The sequence below is a fragment of the Trichoplusia ni genome, chromosome 5 (genome assembly GCF_003590095.1).
Source record: "Trichoplusia ni isolate ovarian cell line Hi5 chromosome 5, tn1, whole genome shotgun sequence".
Lineage (NCBI taxonomy): Eukaryota > Metazoa > Arthropoda > Insecta > Lepidoptera > Noctuidae > Trichoplusia > Trichoplusia ni.
In genome coordinates this window covers 14059306-14081077 of record NC_039482.1, presented here as the reverse complement: position 1 = coordinate 14081077, position 21772 = coordinate 14059306, and the positions used below count along the sequence as shown (strand labels likewise).

Genomic DNA, 21772 nt, shown 5'->3' with positions numbered 1-21772 from the left:
ATAAAATAATCTAATGTTTAGCTTTCTTTTTATTTGATAGATTTGGCGTTGAATTTTAAAACTAGAAAAATTGACCGACAAAGCTAAAAAATACGAGTTATAGGTCTGTGGTCCTTCAATTTTTCGAGGCACATTCTCATGTCATGTACATGGCAACTCAAATCTTCAGTTGTCAAAAATTCTTGTTCTTGCTTGGTTCGTCCTATGTTTGTTGTATCAATTTGTATGTCAATTATCAATTAACCCTCGTTTGATGATGGCCTGTTGATTATTAAAAAGCAGTGTTCGGTACCGATGCTATCGATGTGCACTATAAAGTTTATGTAAATCATGGCTGCTGGCGGAGAGGATCTCTGGCGCGAGTGCGCGTCCTGGCTGACGAGATGTGGCTTGCTACGTCCCGACCATAAGGCGAATTGGGAAACGAGTTCAATCCACGACCTGGCGTACACTCTGCGCGATGGCGTTCTCCTGTGTAACCTGCTGAACGTGCTGCACCCGGGCTGCGTCGACATGAAGGACGTCAACCAGCGACCTCAGATGGCGCAGGTAATTGAGTCCCCGCCACCGCGACCTTCGCTCTAATTACTACAAACCCATTAAATTTGGCACATAATAGTGGCACGCGTGTTATGTAGAACTAATTCCTAGATCGCTTCGTCGTGGTTTCGGATTTTTGATACAATTCGAGCAAATATTAATTTAATTTAAATCGTAATATCTAAACGTCGAGTTTATCGACAGATTTAATATATTTTGTATACAAAGTGCAGCAGGACTTCCTTACGTTCGAATGTGTGTTATAAGATGTACAGTTATAATGTGTTGGTGTAGTTAATTATGCATGCATTGATGAATGGAGCTTTGCTATTGATAGGTGCATATTCAACAGACATGAATGTGTTCCGGTGTTATCTGCATCGTAAACTGTGAATGAACAAGCTATGCTACTACTGCCAGTTTATTAATGAACTTTTACACAAATGTTTATAGGACTTTATTATTGATAATAGAACAAATTTAATAAAAAGGTTTTTTAGTACTTCCAGTGCAATGGCCTAATAAGATAAATATCTATACATAACTGTTATGGCTGTCATGATAATCTCTGAATCTCCGTCTCCAAATTATGACACAGTTGTGTTTCATATCAATCCAAAAGAGTTCAGTTATCAAGTAACTATGTCACAAGACACTTATTTGTAAACATTTATCTTGTGAGTTGTATTCTGTTTCATTTGATACAATGCACAATATAAACTGTGTGTATTGGTTCAAAGATGCAAAACCATTACTATAGATAGAAAATAATAATTTTCATTTAAAAATATGATAAAGTTTTAAGTTTATTATTTCTTCATCTAAGAATAATCGTAAAGGAAAACTGATAAAAATATGATACCAGGAAAATTTAAAGGAAATTGCTTTTAAAAATATTATTAATCAGTAATTTTTGTGTTTAATATCCTTATTTTAAGCTCATGCAGTTGACATAAAAACAATTTATATTACCAAATAAGCGCAGTACATTTTTTTTGTTATAGTTATAAGTAATCATGTATTAATTTGATGGTACATATCCAAGTCACTAATATAAGTATTTTCTGGGACATTCTATTTACTACTTAACTATCCATATTGTGACAACTGTTGCTCATAAAACTAGTCACCCCATGTTTATAGGAGGGGTCATAAAATAAAGCCCATATATGTTTCTTTTATGTGTAGCCAGAACTACTATCATATATTTTTACAGCTGAACACACTTTACCTAAAGTGTGTTCATTTGCAATGTATTGCAAGGAAAATAAGTGCAATAGCACTAACAGCTATACTAGTAAGGAAAACAAATATTATGTCTTAATCATGATTCTGATAAGTTATCAGGCCCCACATGATAATTTCCGTACTTCATAACTGCTTTTAAACCTTCTATTACGAAGCTATAAATCCATTTATAAATATAAGTCAATTCTGTTAAACGATTATATATTTCTCGATAATGTAGTGATTTAATTACTAATCATCGAAACAATTAATATAAACCATATTGAGTAAAAGAAATCGCGTACATACTACACTTGTCACTCGGTAATTACAGATCTTCGGCCAGAAATGCTATTGATATTAATTCGCCTTAAAATCGATTGTATGACGATTGAACAATAATGATCACGAATTCCCGACACAAACTTATCCAGTGTCAATAGAATTCATTTAAGAAATCTGACCCTTCTTGAATCATAATAGTCGGTGATAAGTTATAATAAGTTGTTAAGCTGTTCTGACTGAAAGGCCATTATTATAATTGATCTATAATCTTCCTCGGCTAGTAATTCATTTAATTCATCGGGGAAAAATACGTATAAAACGTAGTGAAAATCTCGACGTGAATTCTTAGAAAGACGGCAATAAGAGCAAGATCGCACGGATCGAACGGAAATGTTATAATAGCAATAACCAATTAAGAGCTAATGAGGAAGATTTTAGGATTAATTTATCAAGCTTATTTTTTATGACGAAATTGTTTGTAATCTCAGTAATCCGATAGTAAACAACAGAAATTGAGAGAGGCGTGTGATCTCATTTGAATTCTTTCGATGTATAAAAAATACAGTGTCACCAGCGCTGGTTCGCTATTTGATCCACGCTGTTTCCGTTTTCTAGTACTTTCAAAGATGTGTCCTGTGTAAATTCGATGATCGTAAACTATCTTCGTTTTTTTTTCGTGCGTGATAGGGATTCGCTGCAAACTACTCGTTACGTAAAATTAAAGATTTTAAGACCTTATGAAGAGTGCATTTATATGAACAGGAATTCCAAGTTACAAGCCATTACAAATATCCATGTTTGTCCACCAGTTCCTGTGCATGCGGAACATCAAAGTGTTCCTGCGGACATGCCACGAGGTGTTCGAGCTGCGGGAGACGGACCTCTTCGACCCCTCCATGCTGTTCGACCTCTCCAACTTCCACCGAGTACTGTGCACGCTGGCCAAGCTCAGCCAGTGCCCGAAGGCCGTAGCAAAAAGTATCAAGTAAGGGCTCCAGATTTACTGGCTGACTTCTGCTAAACGCGAGAAAATATTTTATAAAACCCCGCAATTAATAAAGTTACGTAGATTAAAATAGACCTAGAAGCTATCAAGCGACATCATTTATGTAGGTAGTGATTGATGAATTACTGACGGTTATACATCGAGTTCATCAAAGTTATTAGTAGATTAATTTCTGTAAGTGTTTTTCTGGTCAATAAATTTATTTGTAGAATTTTTATGAGTCGTGAGATTACATGTATTCTTTCTAAGCATTATACAACACTTTTGAGATAAAATTCTCAGAAAATTCATTCGTCCATTTCATTTCAGACCATTCTCGGCCCTCCGGACACAATCGGAGGAGGACATATACAAAGATCTGCAGTCTGTGTAAGTACTTACTTTAACCTAAACTAACACGTTGAGAACTTTGTTAACATAAGGACCGTTGTAGTACCGCGGGCGCGTCCCTCGAGCCGCCTCCGTACAGCCGCGAGATGCTGGATAACCCCGCGCACCCCACCGCCGCGGAGGTCCCCTGGGTGCAGTTCACGATACCCAACGCGACTTGCGAGGACCGGGTCGAGGAGATTTACGAGGACCTCTGTTACGTGAAATTCACCTCAGCAACGCCGGAGGTGGCTGTTTGAAAGTCCTTTTTAGCTCTGAATATTCGATTCGCTGAGGCCGCACATGACTCTTGTATTGTCAGATCGATCCTAAATGAAAAAGTGGTAGTCGTATCCGACCTCAGCTGTGTATCATGAATATTCGAGCGCCTAGTTCGTTAACATCACGCTTGGTACTGTCCAATGTTACATTTTACTTTCGTCGTCCTAGTTAATATTCAAACCATGATCCCCGGTCGCGCCGTTATCATCGAATGACAATAGTTTAAGCTTTGCGTTATTTACATATGTATCGTTTAATACTTTTGTCTCGATTTTCTTTATTATTATCAGATCAACTTTTTGTCACATTCTGAGAATATAGTTTTTTGTTTATGCGACTGATAATATTATTACCGATCCTAATCTGATCTATAACGACCTTAATAAGCCATTTTCTTTATGATTTTTAATGCACAGAAGCACGATTTAATGAATGATTATTTGTTCAATTAAAGCTCATTTTGCTGTGGTTACATTACTCAATATTACATAAGTGTCGTTGTCATGAAGACGGTTACTTGTCTATTTTGAATGCTCATCAATGAAAACGCTTTAGTGAACATTGTGCAACTCGCAATTGCGTGCATAATTGACAAAGCATCTGCGGTAGACGAGTAATATTTTGAGCCTTGTTATAAAGCTTGTAGGGTTTATTGTTCAGTGTTATTCACACTAAGCTAGCTTGCTCTCTCCCGCGGAAATGCGCGCGTGTTAGCGAACACATTCTTAGCTTTATATCTCGACTTTATCTAAATATACCATCTCAGTTTCGTTTCTCAGACAATAAACAATAAGCTATGTAATGCTGAAATTAACTCATTTCCGACGCAGTTTTAAATGGCAGTCATGCTTACAACTGTTACAAGTTAAAGGCACGTTAACGTTGATTGTAAAAGTAAGACGTAAACCATTAAATGATATAAATAATCGATCCATCTACTACAAATAATGTAGTAAGTTTCCTTGTACAGTTGTCATGCCAACATTAGGAAACGCAACTGGGTCGCTGAAAGCCGTGTATAATGTGGTAAAGTTTTAATTCAATTATGTTATTAAAGCCTTGCATCAGAGTATTGTGGAAACTTTCTGGTTTATTGTCTTATTTAGTAGATATAGTCGCCTATCCTTAGCTCATTCTGTAGATCTCGGGGCACGCTTATATAAAATGCCATGTCCAAACTTATACTTGTTACGAACTAAACAAATTAAACGTGACACGAAGAATTATAACACTTATGTCAAGTTATACAATTAGAACTGAAACTGATGTTAGTTCTACCAATTTCTACTTCCTAAAGGGCAAACTTCTGAAACTTTAAGTTTAAACCTCAAGTTGATTGCTGTCATTAGTAGTTAGCAATTCTGTCGACCATTTACATAAGTAAATAAGACTTGTCAATAGATCAAATAGGAATCTACTGGCAAACCAAAATTCGGTATTTTAAAATACCCTGTCCTATCCTCGACATAGATGCAGACCGGCCATCAGTCTGCCATACGAGACGTGCTATCGGACGCTGCGCGAAGATTATAACAGAGCACCACATTAATCTTTCTACATGCATAGTTGAAACATGCATCATGTCATGTGTCCTTCGTATTATAGATAGCCCGAAATTTGAGCTTGTTCTCCCAATCGCTACGTTCCATATGTAGACGACTGGCCATCCCTTTATATCTTTTATCGACCGATTTTATTTAAAGTCTCTCGCTGTTATATTGGAAGAGTCGGCTGTATTTAGTTCTGCTTCGATTTTCACGCTAGTGAGAAACTGGCGACAATTTCAGCAATTAAAATAACTGAATCATACCCAAAAACATACTGAATGTTTACTAAAGCCATTTCATTAATTATTCGTCGTTCAAATTTAGCTCTGACAACGTTAAGAAACCACTGTTCAATTGGAAGTTTTATTTTAATTGATATTGTAACGAGTGTTTCCAAGACATTTGATATTTGTAAGTAAGGCGTGGAGGCTGAAAGCATTTGCATTAAGCTGTGTAAACATCCCCGCCAGGATTGAACTTACGTATAACGACTGCATACGCAAATATATGTATAGGGTGGGTTTTATACAACTAGAGATAAGATTATAGAACATTGTGCTAGAATGCAAAATTAGAAAGCGTTCTATATTTCAGTCCCAACATAACAGTAATATTAGTTAACTGATTCGGTTTTCATTTTAATTGATATTTTCATTTGCTCAAGCTTTTCCATTAAACTTTATCGGCTCTAAAAATCTATCTGTTCAACACTTGCTCGTACAGCGCGTGTATAAACATCACGTTTTCATAAAACACAGATTTTCACGTAGATCTGTCTGCGACCGGCATACACATGAGGTACCTTGGTATATCAGCTTCATTCAACAAGGCAGCACCAAAATAACCTTGTTTATGAATAACGAGATAGAAAACAATTCATACGTGTTTATTAATGCTGTTTGAGGGAAACAGAACCGAGTGTGGTAATGTGTTGCGGCTACCGAAACAATGTACTGACGACAGATTTAGTTAGCAACGAAACACGCCAATGAACCTTACCACTTTGTAATAAAGGTGCTAATATCAATGTGTCAAAACTGGGCTAAGAAATAGGGGTAACAACCAATTGAGCGTGTGTTCAAATTCAAATCTTATGAAATATTATTTAGAAAGTCAAAGTAATTAGTTTGAGACGAATTGGCGAGGAAGTAATTTCAAAATAAAACCGCGATATGATGTAATGTGAATTCTCACAACTATGTCGATTTAGCGGTTGGATGCAATGTGCCGTTTGTACTCGATAAGAGAGATAAGCTCGGTAGGTAGTTCTCAGAAAGTTCGTCACGACATATCTCTTTATAAGTACTCGTCGCACCGTTATCCTGCAGATGACGTCCACGATATGGTTTTACATTCGCTCGGAGCAACAGGTAGCCTAGTAATATTTATATCTCAGGTACATAGAGCTACTACCTACTCACTCTTAAAGCTATTGTCTGACTCTTTAGGATGTATTTTGTTAAGTTATTTATGGCTGCTTTATGCTCTATTTCCGGCTATCTATTGTATTTTTTGACTGCGTGATCATGATTCCATTTATTCGTCCTATGAGTTTAAAGTTAATAAGTTATTAGTAATTTTCTCTAATAATTATCTCTACTACTGTTCTTCAACTAACAGGATATTCTGTAATATAAAATACTTTGATAGCAACACTTCCGACTTTGTCGTTTCTTCTAGATAAGCATCTAATCGTAATTTTTTACATAATATGATGCTACACTGACCGCCAACTATTCAACGCAATCATTGGCACGCAAGGTATCATAATAATCGCGAAGATATACTTACTTATTTCAAGGTAAACAACCTTGAGATTACCGGTAATTGTGAGGAAATGGAGCTACTTAAAAAATATTTTTATTGTAAAGGTACTTCAAATTAAACCGTATTCCTTTCCACGACGCTCCTACAGCCAATATCATAAGCTTTTTGAAGAATATTTGATCAAATTCTATTTCGATTCATCTGCGTGCAATGCCATCTACCCAATCAATCAATTTATAGTTGACATGTTCAATAATTGACGTTGCCTACAGCGACAACATACGCTGAAACAAGTGAATGTCATATTATAATATTGATACAGATCGTGTGAATCTTTCGAAACGGTAACCCGATTCGGTAGTCATTCAAAAAAGTAGTTAGACCAAGCACTATTTAAACGGTTTTTTACGCATTATCTGAAAATATGCGACTTATTTTTCTTGATAATGTTATATGTAGGCAATTCTAAGCTTTTCCACATTCGCCAAATACATTGATCAGTACCAAGCGTGATCGAAACATATTTAGAGGTGGTCGTTGTCTTGCTTCCAACAATATAGTTCGATGTGTAGATAATATGCTTCATAGTAGGCACGGCTCCAAACTGTGTACTGATATGAAACGTCCCGCCATTCCGTACAATTTAGTGAAAACCGTTTGTTGATAATGCTTTTTATAAGACGTTGTTTGTTCGAGATTATAACGAGAATTTTATAACTTCCCAGTAATTTTACCAATTAGTTATAATTGGGTGTTCTTAGAAAATGTTATTAGAACATTTTCAGCGGTTTTATTTTCCTGATAAGAGCAATATATCTGTATAAATATATGTCGAGTCACATATCAGTACGCACCTTGGAGGTTGTACTTAGGTGCGGTTACTTGTGTAGGTTCTGTGAATTCTAAAGCTATGATGTTTGGGATGCGGTAGCTATTTTTTAACATTGTATTTGAATGTAAAAAGATACTAAATGCTTGTTTATAGCGGTGAAGACTTCAGAAAGGGTCTTGTTTAAATTACCCCAGTTTAGTTGAAATGTTTGGAAGCTGCGTTATCGTTTTATTACAGGCCCACATTGTTATCACCGTACGGTGTTAAACTATGCTAGCGTATCCTGTCGGTTTCCATCTAGTCTCGTGTACACCAGTAGTTAGTACATTTCGACGTCTAGTTATTTAGTTGGCTATTATTTTTATTTCCGAGTTCTAGATTTAAAGGATGTTTTATTCAAATACCGTTCATAACTGTGATCATAAATATTCCAGTAGTACTATAATTTAAGTTATGGTCCATCATTTTATTTTTCTTTTATCTGTTCTTATCGGCTGTCTTATTTATGTATGTTTGCATAAATAGATTAAAGTTTTATTATTTGTTGTGTGGATTAAAGATATTGTTATTTAAGAGATTTATCGGTTCTATCAAGGATTTGATGAGACAGCTGGTATTTCAGAATGTTATATTTTTTTGTTATTCATGTGATGAAATTTTAAAGACTGTCAGATCTTGTAGTTAGGACCTTATCTTACAGAGTTTTTTCTGGTCTGGGAAAAGTCCTTACAATTACGTCATGTGGGTAACCGAAGTTTTATTCGAAATCGCTTTTGTTTCATTAGCCTCTCCCTTGAATATTAAAACCTTTAGAAACCCTGCTTTGAGGGTCACCAGACATTCTGGTTTCCTGAAACTATGTGTGAGTTTATAGTGAGCCCTTCCCTGTGTACAGTTGAAAACACGTCAGAAGTAACAATCGCATATGAAACCAACCTTATTGTTTGATATGAAGGAAATCTCAACGCCTTTAGAATAGTCAAAATTCAATCCTCTTCAACCTATTCATTTCACTGCCATAACCATTTCACTTTAAAAACTAAATAAGGGACCGATAGAGCCTTATGATCTTAAACCGTAGTGCTATGATTTGAGTAGGTTCGGGTTTGTGTTGCCGCTGACATGCGATCGACTGTCCATTTCATAAATTAGTACCTCATTAGTGGAAGCTAGTAATACGAAAGCGATTCGTAAGCTTGTGCATGTGAGTAACCGTAACGTTGGGGTAGTGGCGGCGCGATCGCTCCCGCCGCCGACGTCGGTGAGTACGCGAGCTACTGCGCGCGCATCCACGACGAGGAGATCTACCACGACCTGTGCGCCGTCAAGAACAGCGTGCGCGACCTGCCGCCCGTGCAGCCGCCCGCTTTCAACACAGTACGCGACATACTATGATTTTGTTTTACGTGGTTAAAGGAACAACAGACTACCGAACATTGGCATGATAATAACCGTTTTAGCAGATACAGAAACGGCCAAACACTATGTAACGATACTTCTATACATACTTGTAAATATCTTTTAAATATGATACTAGAATGTAAATGTCCCACTTCTGGGCAAATGCCTCTTCCCACGCATATAATTGAGTATTTATACCCATGCTGGCTCACTGCGGCTATCTCACTGCGGGTTTGCGAATACGAGGATATATGGCAAAAGACAATGCATAGTCCCGTTACATAAATCACATATGCCTATAAATTCCAATTCTGCAAAACAATGCGTAAATTACAATTTGCATGGTATCACCATATAAGCGTTACAAATGTATGCAACTTGTTAGGAGATCTCAAACAAATCTTATCAGAAACTCGTCATGTGGAAAGCCGGAGTTCCGCGTTGCAGTTGCAACTTTGTATGGACCGAGTTACAACTGCAAATGTATTCATGGAAACACAAACTTATGAAGATGTTTTGTAGCTGCACAAATAAGACTTGCTCCCAATGTCTTACATACTTCGTTTTTTAAATATCTTAGCCAAAAATTATCAATTCATGTTTGTATTTTTTTCGCTTGGTATATTACGTAAGCCATGAAGTGTCGATTAATTCTGGTAGCGTTAAGGCACTTGAAGCATGTCAGGTCAACAATCTCGTTTTGCACTGTAATCGCACAGAGAAAGTTGCAATTTGTTCCAAAATCAATCATCTCGATTGATAGTTTCGCGAATATCGTCGTCGCCTGCACCATTCCAATATCCCATTTGATTTTACCGTCACGAACGTTTCAGTCGGCACAGTTATAACGCCACGATGCCGATGCCGACAAACTTTTATCATTTTTCCCAGCAAAAAAACCGTTCACGGATGACGGACGTATAAAATTCCAACCGGACAAGTAAAAGTTTAGCAAATCGTTCCGTACGGCGATTGCATTATTCATGGCATGGCTCTGTTGCTCCTCGAATCACGATGTTTTTACAACGCGCCTATTAGTTTTGCTATCATTCGTTTTTTAAACACCCAGTTTCTATTGCGTTGCGTTCCTGATGATAAAAATAAGTGGATATCTCAATGTAAGTGGATAAAAATAAATTGTTATTGAATACAGCGATACTATGCCTAGGCGAAAACGAGTTGTTTGGGTGCCCTACATAGTAGGTGTACATCCATATGGCTTCGTATGATATCGCCTACAACAATATTTCCGACTGTATTTTTGCTTCACTGTTTTTGTAAGGGAACTCAGCGTAGTAGAAATTTTATGTAAATTGTAGATACAGTAGAAATAGACCGGTTACGGTTTTAGACATTCACGCTTTCAATGTTATTGTATACAGCAGGACAAATTTAGAGGGTACTCGAACTTTTGTGCCTTAAATTGGATTGTTATAAAAAAAAATCGAGACTCTTCTCTAAATTTGGTCTTGCGGGAGTAATTTAATGTATAAATATTTAATATTTTTTAACTGTTTCCAGCTAGCGACGTCGTCACATAGTTTAGAAAAGAGAGATTATGTTATACGAGAACTTGTCGATACGGAGAACAATTACGTCGACGTTCTGAGCAAAATAATCAAATACTTCCTGAGGCCGCTGATGCCTTACCTCAAACCTCAGGATATGCAAGTTATATTTTTCGGTATAAAGGTAAGTTAAGGAATACTCTAAATGAAATAAATTTCCGTATTCCATTGAAGGAACATCCAGACCAATAAATAATGTAAAGATGTCACAATGTAAATGTTATTTTTTAATTATATATTTCATTTCTAAATGTTCAAACGTGATTCAAACACCCAGGAAATAATCAACCTGTTAATCAAATGTTAACTTGAAACAGGAACTCCACGAGACCCACACTGGTCTGCTGCGGCAGCTGAAGCTGGCCACAGAGAACTGCGTCCCGGGCAGCGGCGCGCCGCGGCTCGCCGACGTGTTCCTGGCGTGGCGCGAGCGGCTGCTGCTGTACGGAGACTACTGCTCGAACCTCACCAACGCACAGGACACGCTTAAGATGTTGGATGCTAGGGATTCCACCTTCAATAAACAGTTAGCTGTGAGTATACCGTTTGAGTCGTTTTTAGACTTCGCCATATCTGCGTATTACCATCCTCTGCTGATTGCAGACCAAGAAAGCCTTGTGTGGTGTGGTGCGATTAGTTAATTTATAAATCTGAAACAACCTTAGAGTTCAAGTTCCTTTTTTATTTGGCTGTCACATTACACCACAACATAGCTTTCCGTTTTCAGCAATCACAATATTGTATATCTCCAGCGCACCACCTAGATTCTATAAGGCTTGAAGATAATTACACTAATGAGAGTAGTAATAGAAAGCAATGAAATATAAACCCACCTGTTTCTACACCATAATTAACAAGTAATGCCCTCCCTACACCATTCCTAAAATAAAGACAAAGTGTTTAAAAGTTCTTTATTTTCAGAAATGTCAAAAGGAACACAGTGATGGCCGGATACAGCTGCGCGATATATTGTCTGTGCCGATGCAAAGGGTACTAAAATACCACCTGCTACTGGATAAGCTGGTGCATGAAACGCAACCGGTAAGTGGTCAATAGATCAAACTGTGGCTAACAGATCCGTACATCTGTGATAAATAACACAAGTTAAACGAAATAGCTACGTATTAAATAGTGTATTTAGATTACATCCGTATCACATATCTTCGTAATGTTGATGCCAATACATAGATCCCGTGACCAATTATAATTATAATTATAGTTATATAATTATAATTTTTGGTGCTGAATAACCCGAAACAATTCTGTCAAAGATTTTTTTTTCTAGCCCTTGGAAATAGGTAGTAGCTCAAGTAGATATAGGTAATTACCCAACCAAAATAGCGATTAAACTTAATATCAAATATTTATGGTGATTGACAGAATCACGAAGAGTTCCGAGGGTTGGAGCGGGCGAAAGAAGCGATGGTCGACGTAGCGCAGTACATCAACGAAGTCAAAAGGGATAGTGAGGTGCTGGCGCTACTCGCTAAAGTACAGGTACTATATATCATGAAATTTCTTCTGTAACAAGTCCATCCATAGGTGGTCTTTAAATGATCGCTGGCAGCGATATGACCACAAATTATGGCACCTTGTAACTATTTTTCTTATCCAAATCCTGTAATTAAGTATGTGGTGTGCAATTAAGAAAATTTTATTCTGTTCTTAAATTTTAAAACACAAAAATTCCAGTCTTTTTTTCCTAACAATCGAAAGAGAACTGCTTTTTCAATTGTGGTATTTTTAATAATGACTATGGAAAGTGAAGAGCAAATTAGCAATTTGTGTTATGTTGGGTACCAGGAGAGCATATTAGACTGGGAAGGGGGCGCACTAGGCGCGGGCGGCGCGGGGCTGGCCGCGTACGGGCGCCTGCTGCTCGACGGCGAGCTCAAGGTCAAGGCGCACGAGGACCAGAAGCTGCGCTCGCGATACGTGTTCGTGTTCGACAAGCTCATGCTGCTGTGTAAACCTGTCAAGGTTAGTGTCATCACCATTTAACAAGATCATGATAATGCTTTTTAAATTATTTTGATAAAATTTCGTCTATTAAACTTGACTATACACGTGATCTTTAATAAGGCTATTAGAAAAAGATTTTACATTGTAAAACAACAAAAGGCCATTTTGGTATCATCACTTCTCTACTGAATCCGATTGTAGTGTCCTTATTTCGTAAATTTTCAGTTTTAGTGTCTCCTATAAATTTGACTTAGATTTTTTCTTTGACCAATATACCTACAGAAAAAATATATGTATAATCAAAAAGCTCGTTGTATAGGACAACCAGTACTCGTACCGCGTGGGCGTGCGGCTGGCGGAGTACCGCGTGGAGGAGGGGCTGGGGCGGCGCGCGCTGCGCGGCGAGGCGCGCTGGGCCTCGCACTTCTACCTGGTGCGCCGTACCAAGGACGCCACCTTCACGCTGTACGCGCGCACCGACGACGCCAAGCGCAAGTGGGTCAAGGCCATCCGCGACGCCATGTGAGTACACACCTCAGATACATTGATAGTGCTTTTTTTTTTAATCTAGCCCCCTGTGTCCCACTTCTGGGCAAAGGCCTCCCCCAAATGCTTCCACGATTCTCTATTCTGGCCGTCATGGAACCGGCCCGCGCGGTAAGCGTTAAGGTCGTCTCGTCACCTTCCTAGGCCTCCCACGGCTACACCGTCCATACGCTGGCTCCCATAGTGTGATATTGAATTAAATACTCTTTTTTTATAGTAACTATCTTGAGTCCGAAACTAGTCGGGCAATCCCGATATATAAGTGTAAACCGTTGCATAAGTTCTGTTTCGTCGTAAATCAGTATTTAAGAAATATTACTGTTTTGGTTTTCCTACGCTTACCCTTCCACCGCTCTAAACAATTGTTTTATTCTCAGTGACAACTTGGAGCCGCCAGGCTGTCGGAGTACGAATCACAAGTTCGTGTTACATACGTTTGAAAAACCAGCCACCTGTCATCACTGTTCCAAGTTCCTAAAGGGCAGAATATTTCAGGTATGTGTAGTATACAATTAATAATCTATGTGTATCATCATTAAGTGATAATTATAATCTAAGGAAGTCGCAAAGAAAAGCAGTCAAAAAGTCCAAAAATCGACTGCGAATGCAAAAAAATTTTTTTATGTTAAATAATTTTTGCTCCTATTACCAGGGACTACATTCGTATGTGTGGTGACTGCCAACCCATAACATTCAGCTACATATATTAGTTGTAGATAGCTCAATCCTGCTATGTTTGTGTCCCGCCAGGGCTACCTGTGCACGGTGTGCAACGCGTGCGCGCACAAGGAGTGCATCGCGCTGTCGGGGCGCTGCGGCGGGGGCCTGGCGCCCGCGCCGCCGCTGCCGCCGCACCAGCACCAGCCCGACCAGGCGCTGCACTACTACATGTGGTACGTACACACCACACGACCGACTGAGCGTTATATGTAGGAATATTATTGTGTACTAATGTAGGTCATTTTCGTACCTTACTTATTTGTACTGTAACTTGAATGTTTTTTTTTCTGAAATTTCAGAATGTGCTTTTGCCCGAAACTTTCTATGAATAAAAATGTATGTCGGCTTTTCTTACCATAATAGATCTTGTATTGTTAAAAAACCATTAAAGACAGGGCGCTTTCAATTTATACGTTTCGTGATTTCGAGCGTTTGCGGTACCAACGCCGCACCGCGCGCTTTGTATGAAAACAAACGACTGTCCGTGCGAAAAACGACAAACGCACCGTTTCAGCACCTCAGCGGTCCGACACGAAACGTTTAAATTAAAAGCACCCTTACACATCTGATCTGTTTTAGTATGAGTACCATTTCTCCCAACCTAGCCCGCACTATATGTTCTGGTTACGTGCAGGTACGTGGGTGAGATGGGTCGCGAGACGGCGACAGCCCGGCTGGAGCGGCGCGTGGACGGCACGTTCCTGCTGCGCGTGCGGCCGCACCCCTCGTACGCGCCGCACCACGCGCCCACCGACACCAACTACGCGCTCTCGCTCAAGTACGATATTATACCATCCATTACACTATTAATCTTTCTTAAAATATAATTATGATTTAACCTATCTTAGAATACCAAAAAGATCTTTGACGCAAACATGTACGTTATATCCCTGCTAAGTGCTGACTATAGCCATGTATCTGCATCAGATCACTCGGCACTACATATGACTTAGCTCAAAATCAGCTGCTCTAAAACAATATTTTCATTTTTTTTTAACTGCTGTTAGTAGATTTTCCCTGATTTAGTCTAATTAAAAACTGTTTATTGGGTCTCATGCATATATAAATGAAACCATAATTCCATTCGGCTACTTCAACATTTTGTTTAATGTAATCATAATTAATTCCTCCCAGGACGGATAACACGGTGAAGCACATGCGCGTGTGCCGCAAGCCCATCGACCAGGTGCAGCACTACTTCCTGTCCGAGTCGCGCTTCTTCCGCAGCATCGTCGAGCTCATCACCTACTACGAGAAGACCAGCCTCTCCGAGAACTTTGAGGGGTCAGGCCACTTTACATTTTAATTGATCATGATCGAACTTTTTAAAATCTTTCAATATTGTTATTGGATTTAAGTAGGAGTAATAACTTCTTAGCTTTTGATGGTATGCATCGAAACATTGTGCAAAAAACTCTTAACCCGCCTATCATGATTTTGAAATATTACACAATTTACTCCTTTGTCATCGCAAGTATTAATCATAATTAGTGTTTTTTCATGATGTTAGACAGACACTCAAACGATTGCAAAAGCATTATAACTTACAGAAACACAACTTACTAACACACTAAAATCACTTGGACATTTCTAAAAGCGAGCTCTATATCTTCCAGATTGAACTCGAACCTGCGTTGGCCGTTCCGGCGTGTAGTGGCCACAGTGATCCACGACTTCCGGCCGCTGGAGTCCTCCCAGCTGGCGCTGCGGCCCGGCGCCAAGGTGCTCGTGCTCAGCAAGGAGGGCGACAGCCGCGGCTGGTGGAAGGGCCGCACGCTCGACAAGGTAACTTAACAACTCTGTCTTCTCAAACTTAAAGTTAAGTGAAACACTAAAATTACATGTACACACGCTGTTGCGCTGCTTGCTAGGGTAGCAGCCCACTACTAAATGTCAAGTGATCGTAGATACCACAGAAAATGTATCTTGTTACTTCACTGAATTTTCACTAGTTTTCTATAATCTGAACTGTGTTTAAATCGAAAAAAAATGAACCCCGACCGTAATAAAACAAAAAAAAACTAGTTATTGCGCTGCACTATATTCCCATGATCAACCAAGAAACTATAAATTTAACCATCTCTATGTTCATCAGGGCGACAACCGCTCGGGCTACTTCCCCAAAGAGTGCGTGCGGGAGGAGCCGGAGTGTATCGGAGCGCTTGACTGATGTCAGCTTTGCCTCGCCGAGCGCGAGCTGCACTTCTCGTCGCCGCGCCCGCACGCGCCCGACGACGACCCGGACGACAACGACACGGCCGACCTCGTCTAATGGCGCCCGGGGACCGAAACACGAACAGACACTCGTCCTTACACCCTAAAGGACTGATCGAGAAAGTTAAGCGGTCAAGAGGAACCGCTTTCACATCTCAGTGTGATTGATATACAATATCGATGAAAAGAAAACTATCAATGCTCTGTACCAACGTGTAATGTACAGCAATTTATGTCCACTCCAATGTGAACCTTATAATGTAGTAGATAATGTCTTAAATTCACTTGATAGACGTAGTGACGAGGATATATTTTCATATCGGTGTTAAAGCGATCGTTTGTAGAGAGTAAGATGAATGGACTTATATGAAATATATCGATGTAATTGATGTCAAATAATAGTCTCGGATATTGCGAGTTATGCGACATAACGTCGCTAGAGATGGTGTAAATAATTGTATGGTGTGTATATACGTGTAGGGTGGTAAGCAATGTTACATTCACGGTATTGTTGCGGTAACATGGTAGCTACTTCTGTAACTCTATAGTTCAACTCAAAAATACTTCTTTTTAAGAAATTATGATGAATGTAATGCAAGTTGGGAAACCAACACCTTGTTCAAGACTTCTTGTTAGATTTTAGTAGGACAAAATAAAAAAACAACATGTGTTAGGTAGAATTAAATATTAAAATTATGGACAACAGATATTTACTAAGGGCTAATTAATGCCCACAACTTGGAAAGCATCTTTATTCTCATTATAGCTGATAACATTGCTACTTATAGGTGCACATAACCTATATCAATGTTGCCAGGTGTAAATAAAAAAATCGAAGTGAAATGTCTATGGTAAATATTCAAATGTACAGAAACTACCACATTAGTTATCAGAGTCACTGTTGTGTATAGGCACGTTCACTTTTGTGAACACTTTTATTTTAATTGACAAGTAAATTAAAATTATTTACACGATTTATTGTATATGGCGTAGAACGCGTATGAATTTAATAAAAGAAAATTATAGGATTGCTTACAAAAGATCTATTTTTTGTAGAGCAGCGATCGCATCGCGTTCTATTTATTTTAAAATATAATTTAGTGTTAATATCAGCAAGTAATACATGTAAGTGTAATTAGTTGGACACAACACTCTAGTCGCGTGTTTGGGAGTTTACGAAGCAATCTCACTTCGGTGTTATCTACGTGTAAAGTTTGTGTGCGTGTGATTGTGTGGACTCTACGTCTATGCTCTTGGTGGAATTCTGTGTTCAATTTACTGATTAACGCTGTTCTCAAATGTACTATGACATAAGGTATGACATTCTCAAGCTTTATACTGCATCCTTGGACGCTATTGGAAGTGTGACTTATTTAATCTGTAACATCATTAATCAGTAAATTTTAAATCGTATATATTTGTGTAAGAACACGCTCTCTTCTCTCACGGTTGGCACTCGGCAATGTTTTATGGTGCGTACGATGCTTTAATGTAGTTATATTGTAGGGACGTCGGGTCCATCTGTGTACCCACTATGTTGGTAGAGTGTACGTTGTAATGCAACGCGACGGTCACGAAACACCTTAAATAAGGTTACACAGATCCACGATACTAAGTGCTCTATCATGTATATACCAGCACTATTAAAAAGCAACAAAAAATGGTCAAATATTTCAATCTGATTGTGAAAATAATAATTATTAACTCTTATAAGAATCTCTTTCTCTAACACGCACGCATTAAAATGTACACTCGGGATTGTTGTGATACATCATGCCCTTCATTTCACCTCCATTATACTAACTACTTGACGCGGTATAATATCACTTATCTGACTATTATGTCCCACCATGACGAAGGAATGCTCAACTTGTGTTAACACTAACCATTTCTACGGGAAGTTTAACTAAAGCTTTTGATAGCGAGAAGTTCTTCACATGAACAGTAGGTACGACAGAGATAGCTATATCTGAATGATCTTCTCAGATGCATGTAGTTGGATTTCCTCAATGTATTTTAAATGTGTTCAATAAGACTTATTTTTCAATGTTGTCTTCTATGTGAATTTCATGATAGTAACATGTCTGTCATTTTATCAGGAACCATTTGGCAGTAGAACCACTATTCATCTAAAACAATACCTAAATCTGTATTGTCATTTTGTACTAGAATAAAAGACGATAACCGACTAATTTATTGTTGTTTCTAGTTAAATACTTTTGAAGTACATATTCATCATTTGATAAGTATTCTGTAGCAAGCTGTAGAAAAAGTTAAATAAAGTTACTTTCGTCATAGCATCTGTAATTCAACACTATACAAATAGTGAGCTAAAGTGCCAAACTCGATAATTTAATGCAATTTAATACTTACTGGGTTTATCTCTTACTAATTAAAAACTATTTTTCAATTACTGGTTACATTATAAACATAACTGCCTCTCAAATAGAATATTTGTTTGTAGTTGTTCTGCTAATCGCCCCGCTTCCAGATAGCCATATAATATACCTCAGCGCCGTTCAGTCTACATTCCAACGCATAGTATTATTTTTCAAAGTTTCATGTCACTGCTTTTGTTTTTCGCCTTCATGGCATCTGTCTGGTTATCTTTCGTAAGACTTTACTTTAGATCCACTTAAGTTGTGTAATATTAAGCATTTATTAATTCGTGCTTATAGGTACCTACTAACTAATTAACTATTTACAATGTTTTGAGTGCATTTACCCAGATTTAGTTTGAATGTATTTCTAAATTCAGTTTATGTATTGGCTTTTCTAATTTCTTCTGTTTTCGTATAAAACTAATGTAAATCTAGAGATTTGCACTCGATTATTTAGTTACAAATGCAATATAAACTCATATTGAGTTGATTTTAATTTTAATGTAGTTCAATAATTAACTATTTTCTATTTTAAAGTTCCTTGACCTCCTAATATAGTTTAATCCATGATTCTTCCAATCAGTCACCCACATATCACGAACATGACAAATTAATTCTAAAATTATTCGAGCTTTACTTTATATTAAAATAACATAAAAAATATAAGACAAATTACATTATAACCCATAAGAATAGCAGGTTATCTAAAGCTGTTAAATTCTTAAAATAATTAGTGTTTTTCCAAAACTTATATGAATATGAAATCGTTTTGGTATATAAGGACAAATAATTAAACCCACCTGACAACAGTCACATTTCGACTTAATGCAGTTTGATCACATGAATAAGCATGCAAAGAAGATTTTCACATTTGTCTGATCAATTCTGTGACTGTATCTCATAGAAATTGTCTCTAGTTTTCATAATAACCGATCTAAAATCATTTCTCTATCAATCTATGGTTCATTCAAATCGAATCGACTATGTAACATTAGTATCGAATTCATTAAATGTAAATATTGTTAATTTATTGTTGTAAAGATTTAATGTAATTCGAATAAGTTAACGTGCACAATGAATGTTATCCTTCCACGTTGTAGGCTACGTGTATCGATATATAAGTATAAAGTACATATATAATATAAACGATGTCTTAGTAACGTATGGGGGTGGACGCATTATGGTGCAATTTCCAAACAAACTTACAAATGTAGCTCTCATTTTATGAATGCATTTAGATAATAGACCCATTTTACGGTTATATAAGATTTTTTTTCATATATAACTTTATCATAGAAATATTATTATTGTATATAGTTAAATGAAAGAGCCACTCCCATATAACTCTATAAATGTTAATTTTAAATGTAACTTATAAAGACTAGTGCCACTTAATAAATTATATTATAAAATATGCTTGAATATAACCCTCATAATAATCACAATGTAAACACTGCTTTATGATAAAGTTGTGAAGAAAATAAATATTATATCTTAAAAAAATAGTTAATCTTGTCCATGGCGACAGGGTGCCGGACGTTGTTATATAAAATTAAAAAGATATATAAAGATATATGGAGGCATAGTAAAGAATAAATATGGTTGTTGTAAAGTAATAGATATATATTTTTTCTATTTAGTTGGCGAGGCCAGGGCGCGGCTGGCGAGCCGCGGCGGCAAAGTGGTAGATAGGTCAATATAGAAAATATTATTTTGCATTGTTTTATTAAACCTAATAACAATATTTTCTCGGGAGTTGTAGCTAAAAATGACGCAACAAGCGAAGTACTCAACAAATATTAAGTTGAATGATATAGCTTGAAACATGGATAAAGATGTCACAATTATACACAAATACAAGTAATTTATTTCGCAGGAATATAGAATAGCCGTTTTAGGTTCACAACTCCCAATCAGTCGCTAATTTTATAATTCGTGCCAAAATATGTTAAAATATTATGAACAAGCATAACATGATCTCTGTTTAATGTAACTCACGACGAATACAAGCGTTGTCTGTGTATTTGTTATTGCAATATATTAATTTACCAATTTAACTTTAAGAATATGTGTCTTCATGTATTTTAGAATTACCAAACTGGTAATTCAGTTACAATCAATGAATTTAATTATCGCATTAATTAATTATATTATTCTGCAATATATTTCTTATGTATTTATAGTTGTGTAAGATGTTTTGTGGCCTGATATTCAAACGTAACTCCAATTGCCTTTTATCACATACTGTAGTAAAAATAAAAACTTTGACAGAAGCGTTCATGGTAATAGCAAACGCTCAGCGATGAAAATTAAGTATTGTGACATGTCTCAACAATGCTTTTTTTTATAATTTCGAGCGTATCCGATTGTCTTTAAAGTTTTTAGTTGTAGAATTGCCTCTCGCCACAGGGGCAACTATTCAGCCTTCTATTTTCGCTACTGCAATATTTTGACACGACGTAGGAGCACTGTGTACCTCGTTTATTTTAGCGAGTATCGAATTCTTAATGACGCTTCTATTATTGGTATGCAAGTCAACGCTATGTCTGACCGAGTCTGACGTTAGTTAAATATGGTAATTCTTATTCACGCTGACCTATTATTGGGTGATGCCGTTAAGATGCAATTAAACGAAATAAGTAGTTAATAAATTTAAAAGTCTACCAGTGTGAACTTATAAATACGCAAATGGTTTTGGTAAATTTCAGGCCGATTAATTTCCCATTGCCCCATCCCACGCAAGGGAGCGTCGTAAATAAGGATTACTATTCATCAGCTAATGTAGTGTGACGTCATCAATGCTTGATGAAATGTATGAATATAGTATTTGTGTTTAATGTCTGCATGCGTGGAATGTTGGTGCTAACGTTTATTTTGTGTTCGTTGTGTTCCAGTGCTTGGCGAGTGCGTGCTCCGATTACGTTATTATAAAATTGTATTTTGATATTATTTATGTTCATGTTTGTAAATATACAGAAACGGCATATCCATTGTTCTGTAGTTAGGTAAGTGACTCCACAAATAAATACACTGTTGGAGAATCATGTTTGTTTTATTCAAATTCTTTTTATTTAGTCGTAGGCGATTGGTTTTTATTTTGCAACTAGATAACTATAGTTGTCTAA

The 21772-nt window shown here is 37.2% G+C and overlaps 1 protein-coding gene across 1 annotated transcript; it reads left to right on the top strand.

The window, feature by feature from the left end:
• Positions 1-156: 156 nt before the first annotated feature.
• On the top strand, positions 157-21688 carry LOC113494612 (protein vav). The gene is made up of 16 exons (XM_026873037.1): positions 157-549; positions 2862-3037; positions 3368-3427; positions 9085-9232; positions 10778-10948; positions 11142-11357; positions 11746-11865; positions 12205-12321; positions 12628-12804; positions 13106-13308; positions 13710-13827; positions 14083-14225; positions 14687-14830; positions 15187-15336; positions 15669-15837; positions 16148-21688. The coding sequence occupies exons 1-16, from the start codon at positions 331-333 to the stop codon at positions 16220-16222; spliced, it is 2406 nt and encodes an 801-aa protein (XP_026728838.1). The 5' UTR covers positions 157-330; the 3' UTR covers positions 16223-21688.
• The last annotated feature ends 84 nt before the right edge of the window (positions 21689-21772 follow it).

Coding starts and splice junctions, on each gene's coding strand:
- LOC113494612 (XM_026873037.1), top strand. CDS start 331: ATGGCTGCTGGCGGAGAGGATCTCTGGCGCGAGTGCGCGTCCTGGCTG. Junction 13,309..13,709: donor AAGGCCATCCGCGACGCCAT/GTGAGTACACAC, acceptor TTTTATTCTCAG/TGACAACTTGGAGCCGCCAG. Junction 13,828..14,082: donor TAAAGGGCAGAATATTTCAG/GTATGTGTAGTA, acceptor GTGTCCCGCCAG/GGCTACCTGTGCACGGTGTG.